Source organism: Chenopodium album, chromosome 22 (genome assembly GCF_948465745.1).
Source record: "Chenopodium album chromosome 22, dcCheAlbu1.1, whole genome shotgun sequence".
Taxonomy (NCBI): Eukaryota; Viridiplantae; Streptophyta; class Magnoliopsida; order Caryophyllales; family Amaranthaceae; genus Chenopodium; species Chenopodium album.
Window position 1 is genome coordinate 26,060,814 of NC_137855.1, and position 17,140 is coordinate 26,077,953.

At 37.8% G+C, this 17,140-nt stretch overlaps 2 protein-coding genes across 2 annotated transcripts; both read left to right on the forward strand.

The window, feature by feature from the left end:
• The first annotated feature begins 1,580 nt into the window (after nt 1-1,580).
• Nucleotides 1,581-11,252, forward strand: LOC145605183 (glutaredoxin-like). Its single transcript, XM_081661218.1, has 4 exons — nt 1,581-1,761; nt 1,838-1,926; nt 10,826-10,924; nt 11,025-11,252. Exons 1-4 carry the CDS (start codon nt 1,706-1,708, stop codon nt 11,099-11,101), a joined length of 321 nt encoding a protein of 106 aa, XP_081517344.1. The 5' UTR covers nt 1,581-1,705; the 3' UTR covers nt 11,102-11,252.
• A 4,709-nt stretch (nt 11,253-15,961) lies between these two features.
• Nucleotides 15,962-16,531, forward strand: LOC145604110 (uncharacterized). The gene has a single exon (XM_081660058.1). It carries the CDS (start codon nt 15,962-15,964, stop codon nt 16,529-16,531), a length of 570 nt encoding a protein of 189 aa, XP_081516184.1.
• Nucleotides 16,532-17,140: the final 609 nt, after the last annotated feature.

Below are 17,140 nucleotides of genomic sequence, written 5' to 3' on the forward strand. Positions count from 1 at the left end.
ACCCCATTTCACCAACCCAACGCCTACGTTGCTCATCAAACTTTTTGCATATTCTCCCAAAAGACTCTATCCGACAGCTTGTATTTGCCGGCTAACAATGACAGTAAAGGAAAACAAATCAAACAAAACTTCTATCGTACACCATAATCATACACACTTTAACACATATTCAAACAAACTTCTATCGTAAACCATAATCATACACACTTTAACACATAATCAAACAACCTTCTATCCAACACCATAATCCACATAAACAAATACTATGAATCAACTAACTTACCCTCCGTTTACCCTTCAAATGTTGCACCAACACTTGACCTTTCCTCTTCACCTCCCCACCAACACTTAAAGAGTCATCCTACAATAACTTGCAACCTTGTAAGGGATTTACTTATTCCAATTTAAGGTTTATAGACAACAACATTTCTAAATACCTTGAATATCTCTGGATAAATCTTCGTCATGTGACCTGGTAAACCATCTTGAGAGGCAAGTTTAGATGTAGGTTGATTACAGACATGACCAATGTATAAACAGATACATATGCTGTAAAAAAATAATCTATGCTTATACCTCTGAAGTTTTTGTAGTTCTGCACCTTAACCTGCTGTGTTTTTTACTGTCCATTGAATCCATTTCATTCCAAAAATTGCTACAAAACCATATCATTCATCATACATTACTAAAACTCCAAACACTATTTCAAACAGTAAGTTTGCATCATATGATATGTCTATAAATTGCGCATTATATACTAAAAATTGCACCATAAACATCATATACTAAAAATTGCACCATAAACTATCTATACAATCATACACCTACAAGATCAATGGGTCCACGACTGTACATATAAAAACTAAACCTATTTGACACAATCAGTCAATTTAAATGAATTCAATTAAAACACCAGAACAATCAGTCTCGAAATCAACATCCAGTTCAAACCTAGGGAATGAACCACCAGCAGCATCTAAACATCGGGAATTAATTGAATACAAAACACAGTTTCAATGGACAAACAAAATTACACACAAATTAATTAAGTTGAACAAACTAATGACCACAATTAATTTATACAAGACAAACAATAAATTGCAAACACAAACACGACCTATTAACCATAAATTTCACATCAATTCGTTTACGAGACATACCCTTCAAAACCCTAGTTTTGCATTCCTTAATCGCGGACAACTTCAGTTAATGAGATTATAGTCGCCGCCAATTCAACTCACCGCCATCACCTCTCGCATAATGTACAATCCGTTGTCTCGTACACCATATGTGTAAATGCGAAGAATTCTGGGACAACCCCGAAGCTTTGTTGAATTGACAGTACGGTTCAGATAGCAGAAGCTTCGCGTTTTGCAACGGGTTGGAATTTCATAACGGGATGTCAAACTAACGACGATATTTCGAGGTTAAGAGACAGAAACACAAAAAGTCGACTATACCCTTACTATTATCAGCAAAATGACGCGAATAACCTCTTATGAACGAGGATTTTCTCTTTTTCACATTTTTCTACTTGAATATTCCAAAATGATCATTCCATTTCAATTTGCTAGGTTTAGCTTTACCCTACCTAACGAAACTCCATTTAGAATCCCTCCCTTCTCGCTCTAATTCGAAACCAATTTCTCCCAATCAAATCACTCGTACAATCCAACGACATTCGGTTATTCAGAGGTCTGAGAAAATGGCATTGGAGAAGGCTCAGCAGATCGTCTCATCTAATTCCGTTGTCGTCTTCAGGTAATCTTTCATCTCTCTCATCATTTTCGAGTTTTGATCTACAATGAATTGTAACAATGGATGTATGATCGTGCAGCAAATCGTACTGTCCTTTCTGCGTTGATGTGAAGAAGCTGTTATCTCAATTAGGAGCCTCTTTCAAAGCCATTGAATTAGACACTGAGAGTTAGTTTCTTAATCGCCTTATTTTTGTGCATTTTAATAATCGTACCATTTTGATCAATTGATTCAGATTATGCGCAATTTTGTTTAGAATTCTGTTAGTAAAGGAGAAAAATAGATGATTTTGGGGGAAAATAAGGTTTATTTGTTGTGGGTTTTGGATTAGGAGTATGGAATGTAATTTAAAACTACGAGATTTCTCATTGAATTGTTAATTTTATATAATTTGAGTATTTAAAAAGAAGCTATGATATAATCATCCTAGGTTAAAGAAATATCATATTAGTATGAGTAAAGGTTATGGTTAGAGATAGTGAAAGACCCCTCATCGCGCTTAATTGAAGGCGGTAGTTGAAGGAAATTCCCATTTTGATATGAGATTGCTATCAGGTTTGACATTCCCATTTCTTCCAGACTCTCCATCTTGATAAAACGGAATGTCCTGTTGTGCACTCTGTTCAACTCTACCGATATTGGCAGCCATCTTGTTCACATTTTTTTTTTCTTTTCGCCCTTTGTACCAAAGTGGGTACCCAATCAAATCAAAACAACCTTCTTTTATGTGTCCCCTCATTCCACAATGATCACACTAAAGCTTTTGCATTCATTTTATTGAACTCCTTGAAAAATTTCTTCTGAAAATTTCCAGAGTTTTGTTTTTCTCCTTGAGATTGCATTGAGGCTTGGAAAGCATTCATTTCAACATTTCCTTGAATTTCTCTAGTAATCTCCTCATTTTTCAGCTTGCAACACCAAATGAAAAGCTTTGATGACAATAGGAAGAGGTTCTGTACCAAGAATGTTCTCCCTAACATTCTGGTAATCTTTCTTGAGTCCCATAAGGAAACTCATCACTTTATCCCTTTCTACAATCTGCAACAGCTTCTTGTACATAATGCATGTACACTTTCCGAGCATACCGCAAGTGCACTCTGGTATGGGTTCTATATTATAAATCTCATCCCAGAGTTTTTTTAGCTTATAATAATACTCCCCCACATTCATCTGTTCACCTTGTTCAAGTTTTCCCAGCTCCTTTTTCAATTGAAAGACAAGTGGTATGTTGCTTTCCGTGTATCTCTCAACCAACTCATCCCACAGCTCCTTTGCAGTTTGAACAAGGCTGAGCCCTCCAGCAACATCATCTGTCATCGACCTAAATATCCAGCACCTCACCATATTATCTGCTCTTTCCCATCTATTGTAATCCTTGTGTCCTGGATTTGGCTTACTGACCTTCCCTTCAATAAAGCCTTTTTTGTTCTTTGCACCCAAAGCCATCTTACATATCTACTCCATATCGTGAAGTTACTCCAATTAAACAACATAGGTGTTAATGGATTGAATGATTGTCAGAACCTGGTAAGCATTAAGCATTATGAGATTCTGAAGACTCATCTCCTGCCATCTCATATTGAAAGTGAAAAACCCTTTTTCTTTTTTATAAAAATGAAACAAAGAAGAAATATAGACATACCAAAGATTTTAACCCTGATACCATGAAGAAAATTGGTTTTTTGATTCTAGAGTCTTTGTTTGTTTTATGGTTGGGAAGAATGCCTCTTCAAACCTAGGATCAGCCTTACATATATACTACTGGCCTTACAATCCTTGCCATACAACTGTCTTCTAGCTTGCTCTGTCCATACAACAGAGCAAGCTAGAAGACAGCACAAGTAGAAAACCTATTCTGATGTAATTTGCAAATAAGCAGGTTAGTCATGAAAATAAGAACAAATTTCTTCAGTAGTTGAATGGACATGATTTCACGCGCCTCTGACTAATGAAACCATTTCCAGATTGTGCTCGCTCTCCATTGATTTTGATCATTAATTAAATCAGCTACTTGTCTCATTTTTATTCTTCTTTCCTGTATCCACAAGCCATCCTCAATTGCAGTCGAGGCCCATCATTAATGTTCTTCCTCAGGCCATCTTTCATCCTATATATACTATTCAAGATGCTTTTTGCCCCCCAAGAAATTGAGGATGTGGGGCTTCTTGACCTAACCTTATCAAGCCATTTGTTTTTATATTTAACTTTATAGATTCTGCTCATTTGTAATTGGGGGTTCATCTTCATCCTCCAGCCTTGCGTGAAAAAGAGGTCATTATTTAGAGCACTAATGTCTCTTATCCCAAGCCCACCATTATTCTTGTGCATCTCAAAGACTGAGGTTTTCCCCAGTAAATTGGCTTCCTTTTCAAGGACGAGGCCCACCAAAACTTCTAAAGCAAGGATCGGTTTTTATTCAGGATATTATTTGGGAGGAGATACATGGTCATAGTATGGCTCGCCATAGCAATGGAATGTTACTAATGAGAACGATTTTCCTTGGCTTGAGAGAGGTTTAGAAACTAACGTATTGAGAGTTTCCCTGTGATTTTTCCGACGATTTCGCAAAAAATGCCAGTAGATTTTCCATCTACGTCCATTGGGCTGAGCATCCAAGATATAGTCTCATATTCTGTGTCATTTGCACCCAATACTTTCTGGAAAATGTGTTTGAAACGGGTAGGCTTGTTTCTGGAGAAGATGATATACGACTTATTGAAATTAATCATTTCTCCCTATAGTGAGCAGAACTGATCAATAGAGCTCCTCGTTTGCATCCAGTTGTCAATGGTTGCTTAAAGGAAAAGCAACGCATCATCTAAGAAAAAGGAGCACCTTTTACTACCCTAATGCCTTGGAGAGAGCTTAGCTTTCTAGAGAGTAATTCATTGCAGAGTATGAAGAGAGAGAGAGAGAGAGAGAGAGAGAGAGAGAGAGAGAGAGAGAGAGAGAGAGAGAGAGAGAGCTTAGCTTTCTAGAGAGTAATTCATTGCAGAGTATGAAGAGAGAGAGAGAGAGAGAGCGAGGGGGGGAGGGAGGGTATCTCCTTGTCAAAAAACCCACTTTCGGAATTGCATAATCCATCGAATCCATCCTGGGAAGTTCATCTCTTTTAGGACTTCTTCAAGAAAGTGAAATGCTCGTGGGTTTGCAGGACTTGATTCTGGAGCTGCACATATGTTGTCTGGTTCAGAAATAACTTGTAGCTGGTATTTTCCTTCAAAAGTAGCTGCTAAACTTCACCATAAATTACCACAGCTTAAAGAAACTTAAGCAGCTTATTTAGCCCAAATCAAGTCTTATTCAATAACAGCAATAAGTGCAAACAAAAATATGCTATATTGCTGGTGTAGATTCTTTGGAGTCCAATTGATATCATACTATCATGTCAATTTCCAGTTGGTTTTATTATCTTAAAGTCATAATATATAGGTTGTGTGGTAAGCCTACCTTGGTTGTATGTTTGGGGGAACTCTGCACTCTGTATACTATACTTTCAGCTTCGGACTTACCCACCTTTTTTTAGTTTCCCAAGGGTATTATAAGCTAGCCGTTCCCCTTAACAGCAGAACTTCAAACTATACTAAACCTGACAAGATAAGATTAATTGTACTTGAATTCTTATTTCTGTGCATGAGATTTACTATTCTGATGAAGTGATAAATCTTTCATCATTGAACATTAGAATCAATCTCATATAATAACACTTCAACAGCTGTGTGCCCTAAGTAATGCATTTGAACCAATAATTATGTATCGTACATATTCTTTATTTTCGGACCCTGACATAAGAGCTTCGCAAACTATTTTGCCTTTCAATTCGTCAGAGAATGTTTCACATTGCCTTTTTTTCCTCTTAATTATGGGCTATGGCCTTAGGCATGATATTTAGAGTTCAGGGCTTGCAAATTTTATTTTATTTTATTGTTATTTTTATTTTTTTTTGTTATTCCTGGGCCATGGCCTTAGTCATGAGATTCAGAGTTCAGGCACCCCTGGGCTTGCAAGTTCAGTTTTACAGGATTTAAATTCAGGAACTGTATATATGCTGTCAGGTCTAGAAATAACATGTCAAGCTTCAGTCTTGTTTATAGAATAATAACTAGCATTAGGTAATTTTCTCCAAAAGCAGTTGCTGGATTCTATCATAATATCACTACTATTGTTTGAAAAAGCGCGCCTAAGACCCTGAGGCACAAGGCATTAGGTGTCTTACGCCTTTTTTGGTCTAGGAAAAGTGATTTCGATAAAGCGCAGCAGCTAAGGAGCACCTAGGTGCACCAAAACACAGCTTAAGGATGATTGAGGCACACACAATATTTCCACAAATATTTATATCGTCTATTTTATGTGTTGAAGGCACACTGATTTGCAGTAACACACACCTTAGCTGCAGGGCATAGAATCCACATCTTTGAAATGCCTTGGTTTGCCTTGAACTTATTTATACATTGATCACCCCAAATCTAAGAAATTTAGCAGCTTACTTTGTAGCCAAAATTAGGGTTATCCGATATTGACGATAAGTGCTCCAAAAGTATGCTTTCTCCTCCGTTCTGTTTTTTTTTTCTTCTACTCAATTTCCATTTTAGGCCGTTCTTTTATGTCGTACTCACTTTGCTATTTATGGCATACCCCTTTTACTATCTTACCCCGTTAACCCCATATTGATTACACCTTTTCATACTTTCTCTCTTACTTTATTCACTATTTTCCCACACAACCCACCTTTTTCATACTCTCCCTTAATTTATCTTAAACCTATTCACATTCTTCAATATTTTCTTAAATTGCGTTTCTATAGTGAGTAGAAATGTAGAATATAAAAGAACGAAGGTAGTATATTAGTGATATTTGGACTTCATGATATTTTGGTACACTGGTTCAAGTATAATGCTCTTTTTTTGGATATAGAAATGTTGCCTAGTTATGCTTATGATTTGAGTATTTGTTTTCTTCACCTGGAATAAGTGTTCTGGTTGATTTTTCTGAAGTGAGGTTGAATTGATCTCTGTTTTGGTTTGATCTGATTGTGCTTTGATTGAACTTTGGCTTTAGTTTTACATTAATGTATAAGTAAAAAAAATCATCTACTGTGGTCTTATAAGGTTCGTCTTAATGTGTATTTTTTAAATATCAAATGTTCAGGCTTTTAACAAATGTGGAATAAAAAAAAATTGCAATAAGCAAATGAAGATAATAAACTCTGGTGATAAGTTATGTAATTAGAATATGATGAAGAACAAAGCCTGAAATATGTTGCTGTATAGATCATCTTATTAAGATATTGAAGATACTTTGAGGAACTTAGCCTGGCTTGGTTCCACCATAAGTATAGGTTAGCATTTAATACAAAAACTGATTAGGAGTAAGTGCTAAAACTGTGTTTACCTCACCCTCATGCCTTAATGTAAAGGAAATATTATTATTTACTATAGAAAGATAGCATTAAAATTTGTTTAAAATCACTAACAAAGCAGTAGCTATTTTTCTTGCTGCAAGTTGACTACTTGTAACTTTAACCTTCGTATTCTCATTAGCTTCCTAACTCCTATGAGAATTCTTGAGCTGCTTCAGGGGAGAATTGAAGCTAGCTCTTTTTCTTTCAAGACAGAACCTCAAAATCTGCAAAACCATACCTTAAAGAACCTGAATCTTTGTGTTTAAGATTCATACTTGTGATTAATCTTATGTTGTCCAACATTAGACTCTAAATTCCCATGTATTCTGGAAAGGTGTAGCTTCTTGCTTCTGCGGTGAATCAAAGTTGAAGACTTACACTACATTGTCCGAATTCCAGACCCTACCTAAAGTGCTGCTGTAACTGGTTAGCATATGGTTTATCCTGAGTATGATACCTGTTATAATGGCTTCATTTGTATGGAGTCACGGGCCATAGTCTTTATAATGAGGTTTAGAATTCAGACCCTTGCCCTTGCAGTACTAGTCTTTCAGGACATGTTTTGTTGAACTGCATGTATGATATCTGGTTCTGGATATAAAAACTACAGCCTCTGTCTTGCTATAAAATATTGCCTTGCAGCTTACATTTCTCACCAAAAGAAGTTGCTTAAGTCTGTCGTAATGTCCCTATTGCTTGAAGAAACCCTAGCAGCTTATTCTGCAGCATAAATCAGGTGAAGGCACATAAAAAAAAACCTCATTTAATGACAATCCTTAGATCTGTTAGCTAGTAGCCTAGTATAGCTGCTTTGTCCTTTGGGCACTTGTTTTGCTTCTTCGAACTACAAATGCCATAAAAATTAGCTTCAAAAATGATGCATCATTGTAGAAAGAATTAAAATTTTCTATAGTTTTCCTCTATCAACTATTGCTTGAAATTAACCTAGGATAAAACCTGATCGCATCATCTTAACCTTCAACTATTGATTGATTAATTGTTGATTGGAACCATCATTGTTTAGTTTACATGGTACAAATTTGTTTGCGGGAGGGATGAATATGAAGGTTTGATGGTTTGGGTATACTTTTTATGTGTGAACTACTGAATGACATGTGGACTGAATAATGTATATTCCAAAGTGAGTCATTTATAATTATAAGGACATTTTAGAAAATAACACCACAAAAAAAAAACCCAAAAATGGATTATAACGCCACAAAAAAAAAAACTTTTATTATAACACCACAAAAAAACCTAAAGTTTTGATTTCACCACCACTTAACGGATTTTTGGATGGAATCCGTTAATGGGGTCATAATTGACATGTGTTAATAGCCTTTTTGTTTAAAAAATTGAATTGATAAAAAAAAAGAATTTTATTTTTTTAAAAAATAGCCTAACCCCTAACCCAGCCAGCCTACGACCGGAGCCACTTGCCCCGCCGCCGACACCCTAACCCAGGCCACCGGCACCACCTGTCCCGACCTAAAAGCGGTGAAAACACCACCCATTCTTGCCTTCCCCCCCTGAAAAACCACATCATACCGCAAACCAATCCTAGCAGCTGGAACTCCATCGCCCCGAACGTCTACCACCGCAACATCACGCCACCACCCCACCACCACCAACCTCAGTGACATCCCTGAATTCACCTCCCTTACCCAGATTCGTCACCGAGAACCTCGCCAACCCAAAAACTGCCATGCCCATATCCGTTGTCGAAACCGGAAACCAAATTGATTCGAGGTTGGTTACGGTGTGGTGCGTCGATCAGGAGGTCGGCTAGGCTAGTTTCGTCGGTCAAGGGTGGTCTTTTGTGGGAGATGGCAGCGGGGGTTGAGCTGACGGCGGTCAGGTCAAAGGTAACCGGAGCCGGTGGTGAAGGTGGTGGCTGAGTTAGGATTTTAGGGTTTTACATTTTTTTATTTTATTTTATTTTTAATTTTTCTTTTTTTTTTTATCCAATAGTTAACTGACATGTGTATAGTGTGGGGCCCCATAAAGGTGTTTTTGGATGGCGTTAGTAACTGGTGGTGAAATCAATTTTTTGAGATTTTAGGTGGTTTTATAATCAAAATTTTATTTTTTGTAGTGTTATAATCAAATTTTGGGTTATTTTGTGGTGTTATTTTCTAAAATTTCCTAATTATAAATATTTGTGCCGTCTTGCATGTTATATTTGTAGGTGTTATATTTGTTCTAAGTATTGCTGGAAAGCCTAAGATTCCTTATTAACATTCTATGAACTAACTGAGTTGGACTTCTTACCTTTTGCCAAAAATTACCTTTATTTATTTATTCTAATTGAAGCATACTTTCATTTTATTTTCATTCTACGATAAGAAAAAGCATGAATTGAATTGAAAAGTTGGATACTTAAGTTGTGGCATGCTTACTGCATAGACGCACAGTACACATCGGCAGTATATCTTGTACATTGAGCTTCTTTTATCTGTGTTAGTTTTTTCCCCGTTTGTTCTTGCTAGTCTGGTAGAAGTCTATTTTTTAACTGCAAATTTTGCTCAGCATTATCTTTAAAATGCACTGAGTCATGATTGCGTAGCACATGTTAATTGGGTTACCATTTAGTGGTAAATGTGTTAGCTTTTCGTTTTGCCTTTTTCTGGTAATCAAGGTTGGTTTGTAAGGGTATGTTGTGTGATTTTAGGTAAGTGTCTAAAGTAAGATGGATAATACGTAGGTAGAAACATTATAGTGCAATGTTATTACGCAAAACTTGTATTCTCGTGTAGTTGTACTGTGTTAGAGGAAGCCCTTCAAACCCGTGTAAATGACACACATTGAAGTGTCTATATTTTCTGTGATATGACAAAAGCTCAACTGTTCCATCGAAATCCTGACGGGCCTTGCAATACATGAAAGGGAAGATAATTAAAGGTACTATTATCATAATAGTATTATGTCAGGGGAAATCTTAGAAAAATTATATTGTGCTGCCTCTAGGACATGTCGCCATGGAATGAGGAAGCAGGATGCTTCTGTGATGTTGTTCTAATCCTTCTAAATCCTCTTCTTGACCTAGTGTATAAAATAACAGAGTTTCAGAGTTGTTGTATAGTTTTTAAACATTTCATTACTAAGTTGCAGTGGCAGGAACGAATACTAAACATTAGCCTTAGATTCTTCAGATGTACATCATGTCATTATCCCTCTCATACAGCCATAGTAGTTATTTTTTTTCACCCTTGTTGGTTGCTTTAATTTTGTTTTGCTTTTCTCTATGTTCTGCACCTTTACCAGTAGAAGGCACTGGTTTAACACCATCATCAAGGCTCTGCACCAAATGATTTTTGTCGACCTAGCTGGAATAAATACGTTAAAATTATATTGCTGGCTGTTTAGACAGAATTTCATTATTTTCCATGCTTTTACAACCAATACATTGGCACTACATTGCTTTTGGCAAATACGCCTCTACAGCAGTGGATAATAGGATGACTGATGAAAGATTGTAAACAAGAGATACTTATCTCAACTTATCGACGTTGGATCCCCTTTGAATGGCATCCTTTGTTCAGCAAATCGATTAACAATGGCACGAATTTAGTATTAACTAATAGATACTTTTGCGTTTTTTATGGGGTGTGAGTGTGTCATGCAAAGTGAAATTCTAAGCTTATAAGTTTGACATGTGTGGTGTAGGTGACGGAAGTGAAATACAAGCAGCACTCGCTCAGTGGACTGGACAGAGAACTGTGCCAAATGTGTTCATTGGTGGGAAGCATATTGGTGGATGTGATGGTACAAGTCTAACTTGCTATGTTATTTCTGTATTATATTTGCTATATATTACTATGTGAAGCTAATTGTGCTGACATTTTGCTGATTTTTTTATTCACAGATACTACTACTTTGCACAAAGAAGGGAAGTTAGTGCCTTTGTTGACTGAAGCTGGAGCTGCCAGCAGCAGTGCCTAATGCAGTTCACCTAGACAATGATGAAGGTGTCTATTATAAGGAACTAATAAACTGAGCGTTGTGCTTCTAAATAAGGCCATGTATCTTGGTTGACAAGAATTATCATCTTATCAACAGCTATTATTCTATCTCTACTTGTTTTTACTCCTTATTTATTTCTCGATCTTAATATGTGTATGGCTGTGAGAGTTAAGAGTAAAGCTGCCTTGAGAACATTCCTCCCAAAAGGCATGAGAAAAACATGTGAATCAAGCTATGTTGCGTATACCTGATATACATTAAAATTATTTTACACCAGCTTCTAAATCAACATATCTGATTTTAGTTTGTTCTTCAAATGAACAAGTTCTACCAGCGCTTTGGGCTTTTTCCCCCTTGTATCCAACTAAATGAGTTTACTTCGCCGGGTTATGTCGCATATTCTTAGGTGCACACTCATGCACCTAGAAATAGGTGTAACAACAGCACTATATGAACATTAGTTTTTCAGAAAGTGAACATAGGCATAAAAAATATGAACATTAGCTTTTCAGAAAGTGAACACAGGCATAAAAATGTGTGATTTTCGATTTCTTATGTGTTGACTTTGTGATTAACTTCGATTGATTAGGTTATACTACCTTTAGTTGCAACTTTGGGGTATTATTTGAGAGACATAAAACATTCCAAAGTTGCAACTAAATGTTAACGGAGGTAGTATATGATTTTCTTAATTCTAATGATTTGAATTTTATCTGATTTTCTGTATTTATTTTTTATCAATGAACATAATTATGCAAAATATGAACATATGCATAGGTTCACTTAACTGTGAACATTAGATTTTCAGAAAGTGAACATAGGCATATAAAATACTACCTCTGTTACATATTAGTAGCAACTTTGGAATATTTTATCTCTCACAAATATTGCCCAAAGTTGCAACTAATATGTAACGGAGGTAGTATGAACTTATGCATTTCAGAAAGTGAACATAACATTTCAAAATATGAACGTAAGCATTGGTTTTGTTAAAGTGAATATAAGCATTTAAAAGGTGAACATATACGTAAAAATATATGAACATAAACATTTAAGAAAGACAACATATGCATAAACAGATTCCCTCAAAAAAAAAAAAAAAAAAAAGAAAACGTATGCATAAACAGATTTAATTAATATTTCATAAACAACACTACATATTTACATTATGAATATTTGAAATTATATATGAACATATAAAATATTATTATGAATATAATGCATTAATTATGAACATAAAAATTTGAAGAAATAAAAAATAATATGATTATGAAACATATGCATTATAAGTATTAAATGTTCATTTTTTTACGTGTTCATTTTCTGTGATTAAATGTTCATTTTTTTCATGTTCATATTTTTTTTACTAAATGTTCATATTTGTTTACTAAATGTTCATTTTGTAGAGCGTAGTGTTGATTTTTTTACGTTGTTGCACCTATCGAAGGTGCACAAGGGTGCACCTTAGACTAATTGGGGTTATGCACGGGGATAAAGCTTGGAGCGTTGACAGAATTCCTCATTTGAACAACAGACTAGATACTCCGTATCATTTTCGTAATAGACCCAAAAAAAAACAAGCTGTACTTGAGAGTTTCCTTTCATACGGTTCGAATCATTCTCAGATGCCCCGAGAGACTATAATAGCTAAAGGATCCTAATAATTCTTTTTGAAATACAAAAGAGTGGCAAGCCCCGAAGAAAAACAAAACTAAATTAGGCAAAGATGGATTCTAAAACCTTGAATTTCGACAATAAGTTAATTTGGATAAGGTGGAATAATAAAAATGAAAATTTGTCAAAAACTATATGCTTATCCCTAAACATAAGAAGTTTGAGTGGCACTAACGAGGTGTTTAGGGTAAAAATACTCTAAACGCGCGGATCAATCAGAGAGGCCCATGTGTCAAGCCTGGACAGGTTTGCATGGACCACTCGCCAGCTGACACGTGTCAGCCTCAAACATCCGTTGAATTGCAGCCTTCAAGGCCTTATTCCCGAGAATGCCGCAAAACGGTATAACCCACCAAATCTACGTCAGAGTGACCTAAGAGAGGGCACATTCTCCCACGGGACAAAATCACCCAAAACATTTGGCGCCGTCTGTGGGGAGAGTACCTCAAAGATGGTTCAAGAGTCTGTACCAAATTTTGATCCTCAACTTGGTCATCAGCCGGAATCTCAGCCAGAGGTCTTTACAGACCAAGATGATGATGACCCTCAGGTTGAAACGTATGTGGCCAAAGATGGGTCATTCGTTTCCAGATTAACAACTGGAACGTAAAACTGCCAGGTGCGTCCAACCAGACCCTCTAGGCAGCCGGAAGGGAAAACCCAGACGGCAAGGGATCAACCCCAGTCACCCGAGACGAACTCATGAAATTCATGACCAGTTTCAGGGGTGAAATCAAGGATCTGATCAACAAAAATAAGGCTGGCTCTAGCAAGGGTCAGACGGCAAAGAAGACTCCTTCAGCTGAGAGAAGAAAGCCAGTCAAGGACAGGCAGCCGACTCCACATCCCAAGGAGAAGGCCGCCGCAAAACTTGAATGGACTAAGAACCTCCTACCTTAGAAGGGTCCGTTGAGAAACCCCCGGTAGGACCAGCCCGATGGAAGCAAAAAATCTGTCTCTGACTCTCGACAAATCATTGAGCGAAGGAGAAACCAGCAGCTGTTTGTGTCAGCCTCTGCCTCGAGCTTTCCAGACAGTTTCAAAGCAACATTTGCAAGGAATACTAAATCCTTGCTTGAGAGCCATATAGACGGCCAGCCCGTCAATATTGGTCCTCAGATGATCGGGTCAGATCCTTATGCGCCTCAGGCACCATATGGGCAATTTGGCCATCAATATATGCAGCCGGCCTTCTATGGAGGTCAGGCGGCATATAACAATGTCCAGCCACTAGACTGGCAGCTCCGTTTGCTAAGACTTGGTGAACAACCTTCTGCGTTCACCAGGAAAATAACCGAGGCGGCCAGCCCCGTATCTGGGGCGGGGCAGGCGTGGCGGCCGCCCGGGGCCCCAGATTAGGAAGCCCAAATTATTTAGTAAAAGTCGTTTATTGAAAAAAATTGTCAAGCCCATAATCTTTGTTCGATATTTCTCCCATAGTCACTCATTTTGAAACCAGAAAATTTCCATTTTCCCAATAAAATTACTTTCCTAAATTTTTACACGTATTAATTCCTTAATTTTGCTATCATTATATTTATTTATAGCCTGCTATGTTAAATTCTTAAAATAAGAAGATCTTCCTCTCAAACTAATCCTCATTTATACTGTATAAATAAATTATGGTGACTAGCAATGCCTACAAGGGTTTAACAGATGAATGTTGATGACGAGATTGACAAAAAAATACTGACCAAATTGATAGCAATAATGTAATTTCCATTTAAAAGCTTGCCTATTGTTTTCTTCCTAGTTAGATTTTGGGGGGTTTAAAATTTTGATAAGGGTTTTTTCTATTTTTGATGTAATTTTGCCATATTGTATTTTCATTTTTTTTTTCGTGCTAATTTTTCCCAAGTTGCAAGTAAAATGCTATGAAGATTATTGGCTAAAAATATAAAAAGTACTCACATTTAGTTATGTGTTTTGAAGAAAATTGTACGGAGTACTAGCATACAGAATTGTTGATTGAGTTGAAATAAATTGGAATTTTTTAAAAATCTTTTGGTTACTATAGTTATTCAAAAATAAAAAAAAAATTCAGATATTTTTTTTAAAATTACGAAAATATTCTTTTTATTACTTTGTTTTTTCTTTTGCTTTTGCCTACCATCATATTTTTTTTTTTTAAAAAAAATAAATTTAACATCACTTTTTTTTATCAAGGGCCCAATTTATAAGTTCGCCCATAGGCCCCTGAAATCACAGAAACAGGGCTGGAAGCGGCACAGCCGTCCAAGGTTAAGAATGTATTGGTTGGTACCTATGATGGTACCACCAATCCTGAGGACCACCTTATGGCCTACACCAACCTCATGTACTTAAAGGGGTTGGATGATGCCGCGTGGTGCCGCTGCTTCCCGGCTACATTGAAACATCCATGCGAAGAAAACAAGTTTAGACTTGAGCACCATTAAGTAGCGGGAGAGAGGACTCTACTCGTACGCCAGACAATTTAACCTAACCAGAATCCAAATTCTGGGACTGTCTGACGATGTAGCATTTACAGTCTTCTTCAAAGGTCTGAAGGACGGGTCAACTTTCAAATTCGACCTTGAGGGTTTTCACCCTACAGGCGGCGTTGATAGAGGCGGAAAGCTTTATACAAGAAACCGATCTCTGCTCGCCCAGCAACCAGTTGAACTCTAAGAAGTCTGACAAACAAAAAGATAGTCGGTCTGCTCAGCCGGCTAAGAAGAGAGCAAAAAGAGGAAGGGAATCTAGGCGGTTAACTCTGACCAATCGTCCCAGAAGAAAACGAAAGAGTTTAGACTGTACGTCCCAAAGTACGAGTTTAACAAGGACTCCAACTCCATCCTCATGGAGATCAAGGACCGGCTGACTCTTGAAAAGCCAAATCCTATGAAGAGTTCTGTCCAATCACGGAACAAAAATAAATTATGCCAGTACCATGAGGAGGTTGGCCATGACACCAACGACTACTTCAGTGTTCAGCGGGTGTTGGATTGTCTAGCTGACAAGGGGATGTTGAAGTCCTACCTCTCCAAGTCCAAAGGTACTAATAAGAAGAACCCAGGACAGTCGTCCAAGACTGCCCAACCTACTAGTAGCTAGGACACTGACAAAGAGCCGGTCTACACTATAGTAGGCGGGTTCTCAGGCGGTGGCCCGACCATCCAGGGCACCAAGGACCATCTGAAAAAGATGGCCAAGGCTGCTGATGAAGAGCAATCGTCTGCCAGCAGTACCTTCCCAGACGTCCTCATTACTGAGAAGGATAGGGGCAGCGTTCGCCGTCTGCTTGACGATCCGGTTGTCATTGAATGTAAGGTCGTCAATCAATTGGTTCGGCGGATCCATATAGACACCGGTAGCTCTTCGGACATCATCAGCTACAAGTGCTTGCAAAAGCTCAAGTACAAACATAGCAGCATGCACCCGGTGACCCATCCCCTAGTTGGCTTTGAGGATGGAATGGTGTACCTAACCGGCAAGATTGACTTACCTATCTGGCTGGGAGACAAAGGAGAAGGGTGGCACCTAGTCGTCAAGTTCTTAGTAGTTAAGGAGTTGATCGCGTATAAGATCATTTTGGGCCGTCCAACTCTAAACGAATCTAAGGCTGTCATTATTCCTTCCCTCATGTTGTTGAAGTACGAAAGGGATGAGGGCTCTGTTGGATCCTTGAATGGGGATCAGAAGACGGCCCTGGAATGTTATCTCTCAGTTGTTAAGTCTCTGTGGCCTCAGACGGCCAATGGCAAGAGCAAATAGACCTTGATGATATCAAGTATCCCAACTCAGCCCCACCAGCAACCGGTAAGAAAAGAAAGTTTGATCAGCTGGTGGAGTGGAAGAACGAAAAGAAATAGCAATCACTGACCGAAGAGCGGTCAGATGAGCTCCGTCCCCAGTCGTCTGGTGAGCACATTGATATTGTTCTGGATGACAGCCGTCCAGAGCATACTTTTAAGGTGAGGACGACTGCTTATGCTAAGTTGGATGAAAACTTGCACCTTCTTATGAAGGAATTCAAAAACATTTTTGTCGTTGATGTGAAAGAGATGCCAAGCGTCAGCCTAGATCTCGCTGTCCACAAACTCGTTGTGATTCCAAAAAAGAAGCCCATCCGGCAAAAGAAAAGAAATCACGGTGAGGAAAAAAGTCAGGCGACAGCTGCTGAAGTTAAAACGTTGTTGTTCCAGGTATGGATCCATGGGTTCTGCTGGGTGAGCTGGGTCCCGTCAACAACCTACACAAGGCAGCACACGTAAACTGCCCTCGGGGGTGGCTCGAGGAACCCCCCTCTGAAGCTTTAGTTAGAGAGTGTTTAGAGAGAGAAAGTGTACTTAGAGAGATATAGAAAGTATAATAACTTGAGGG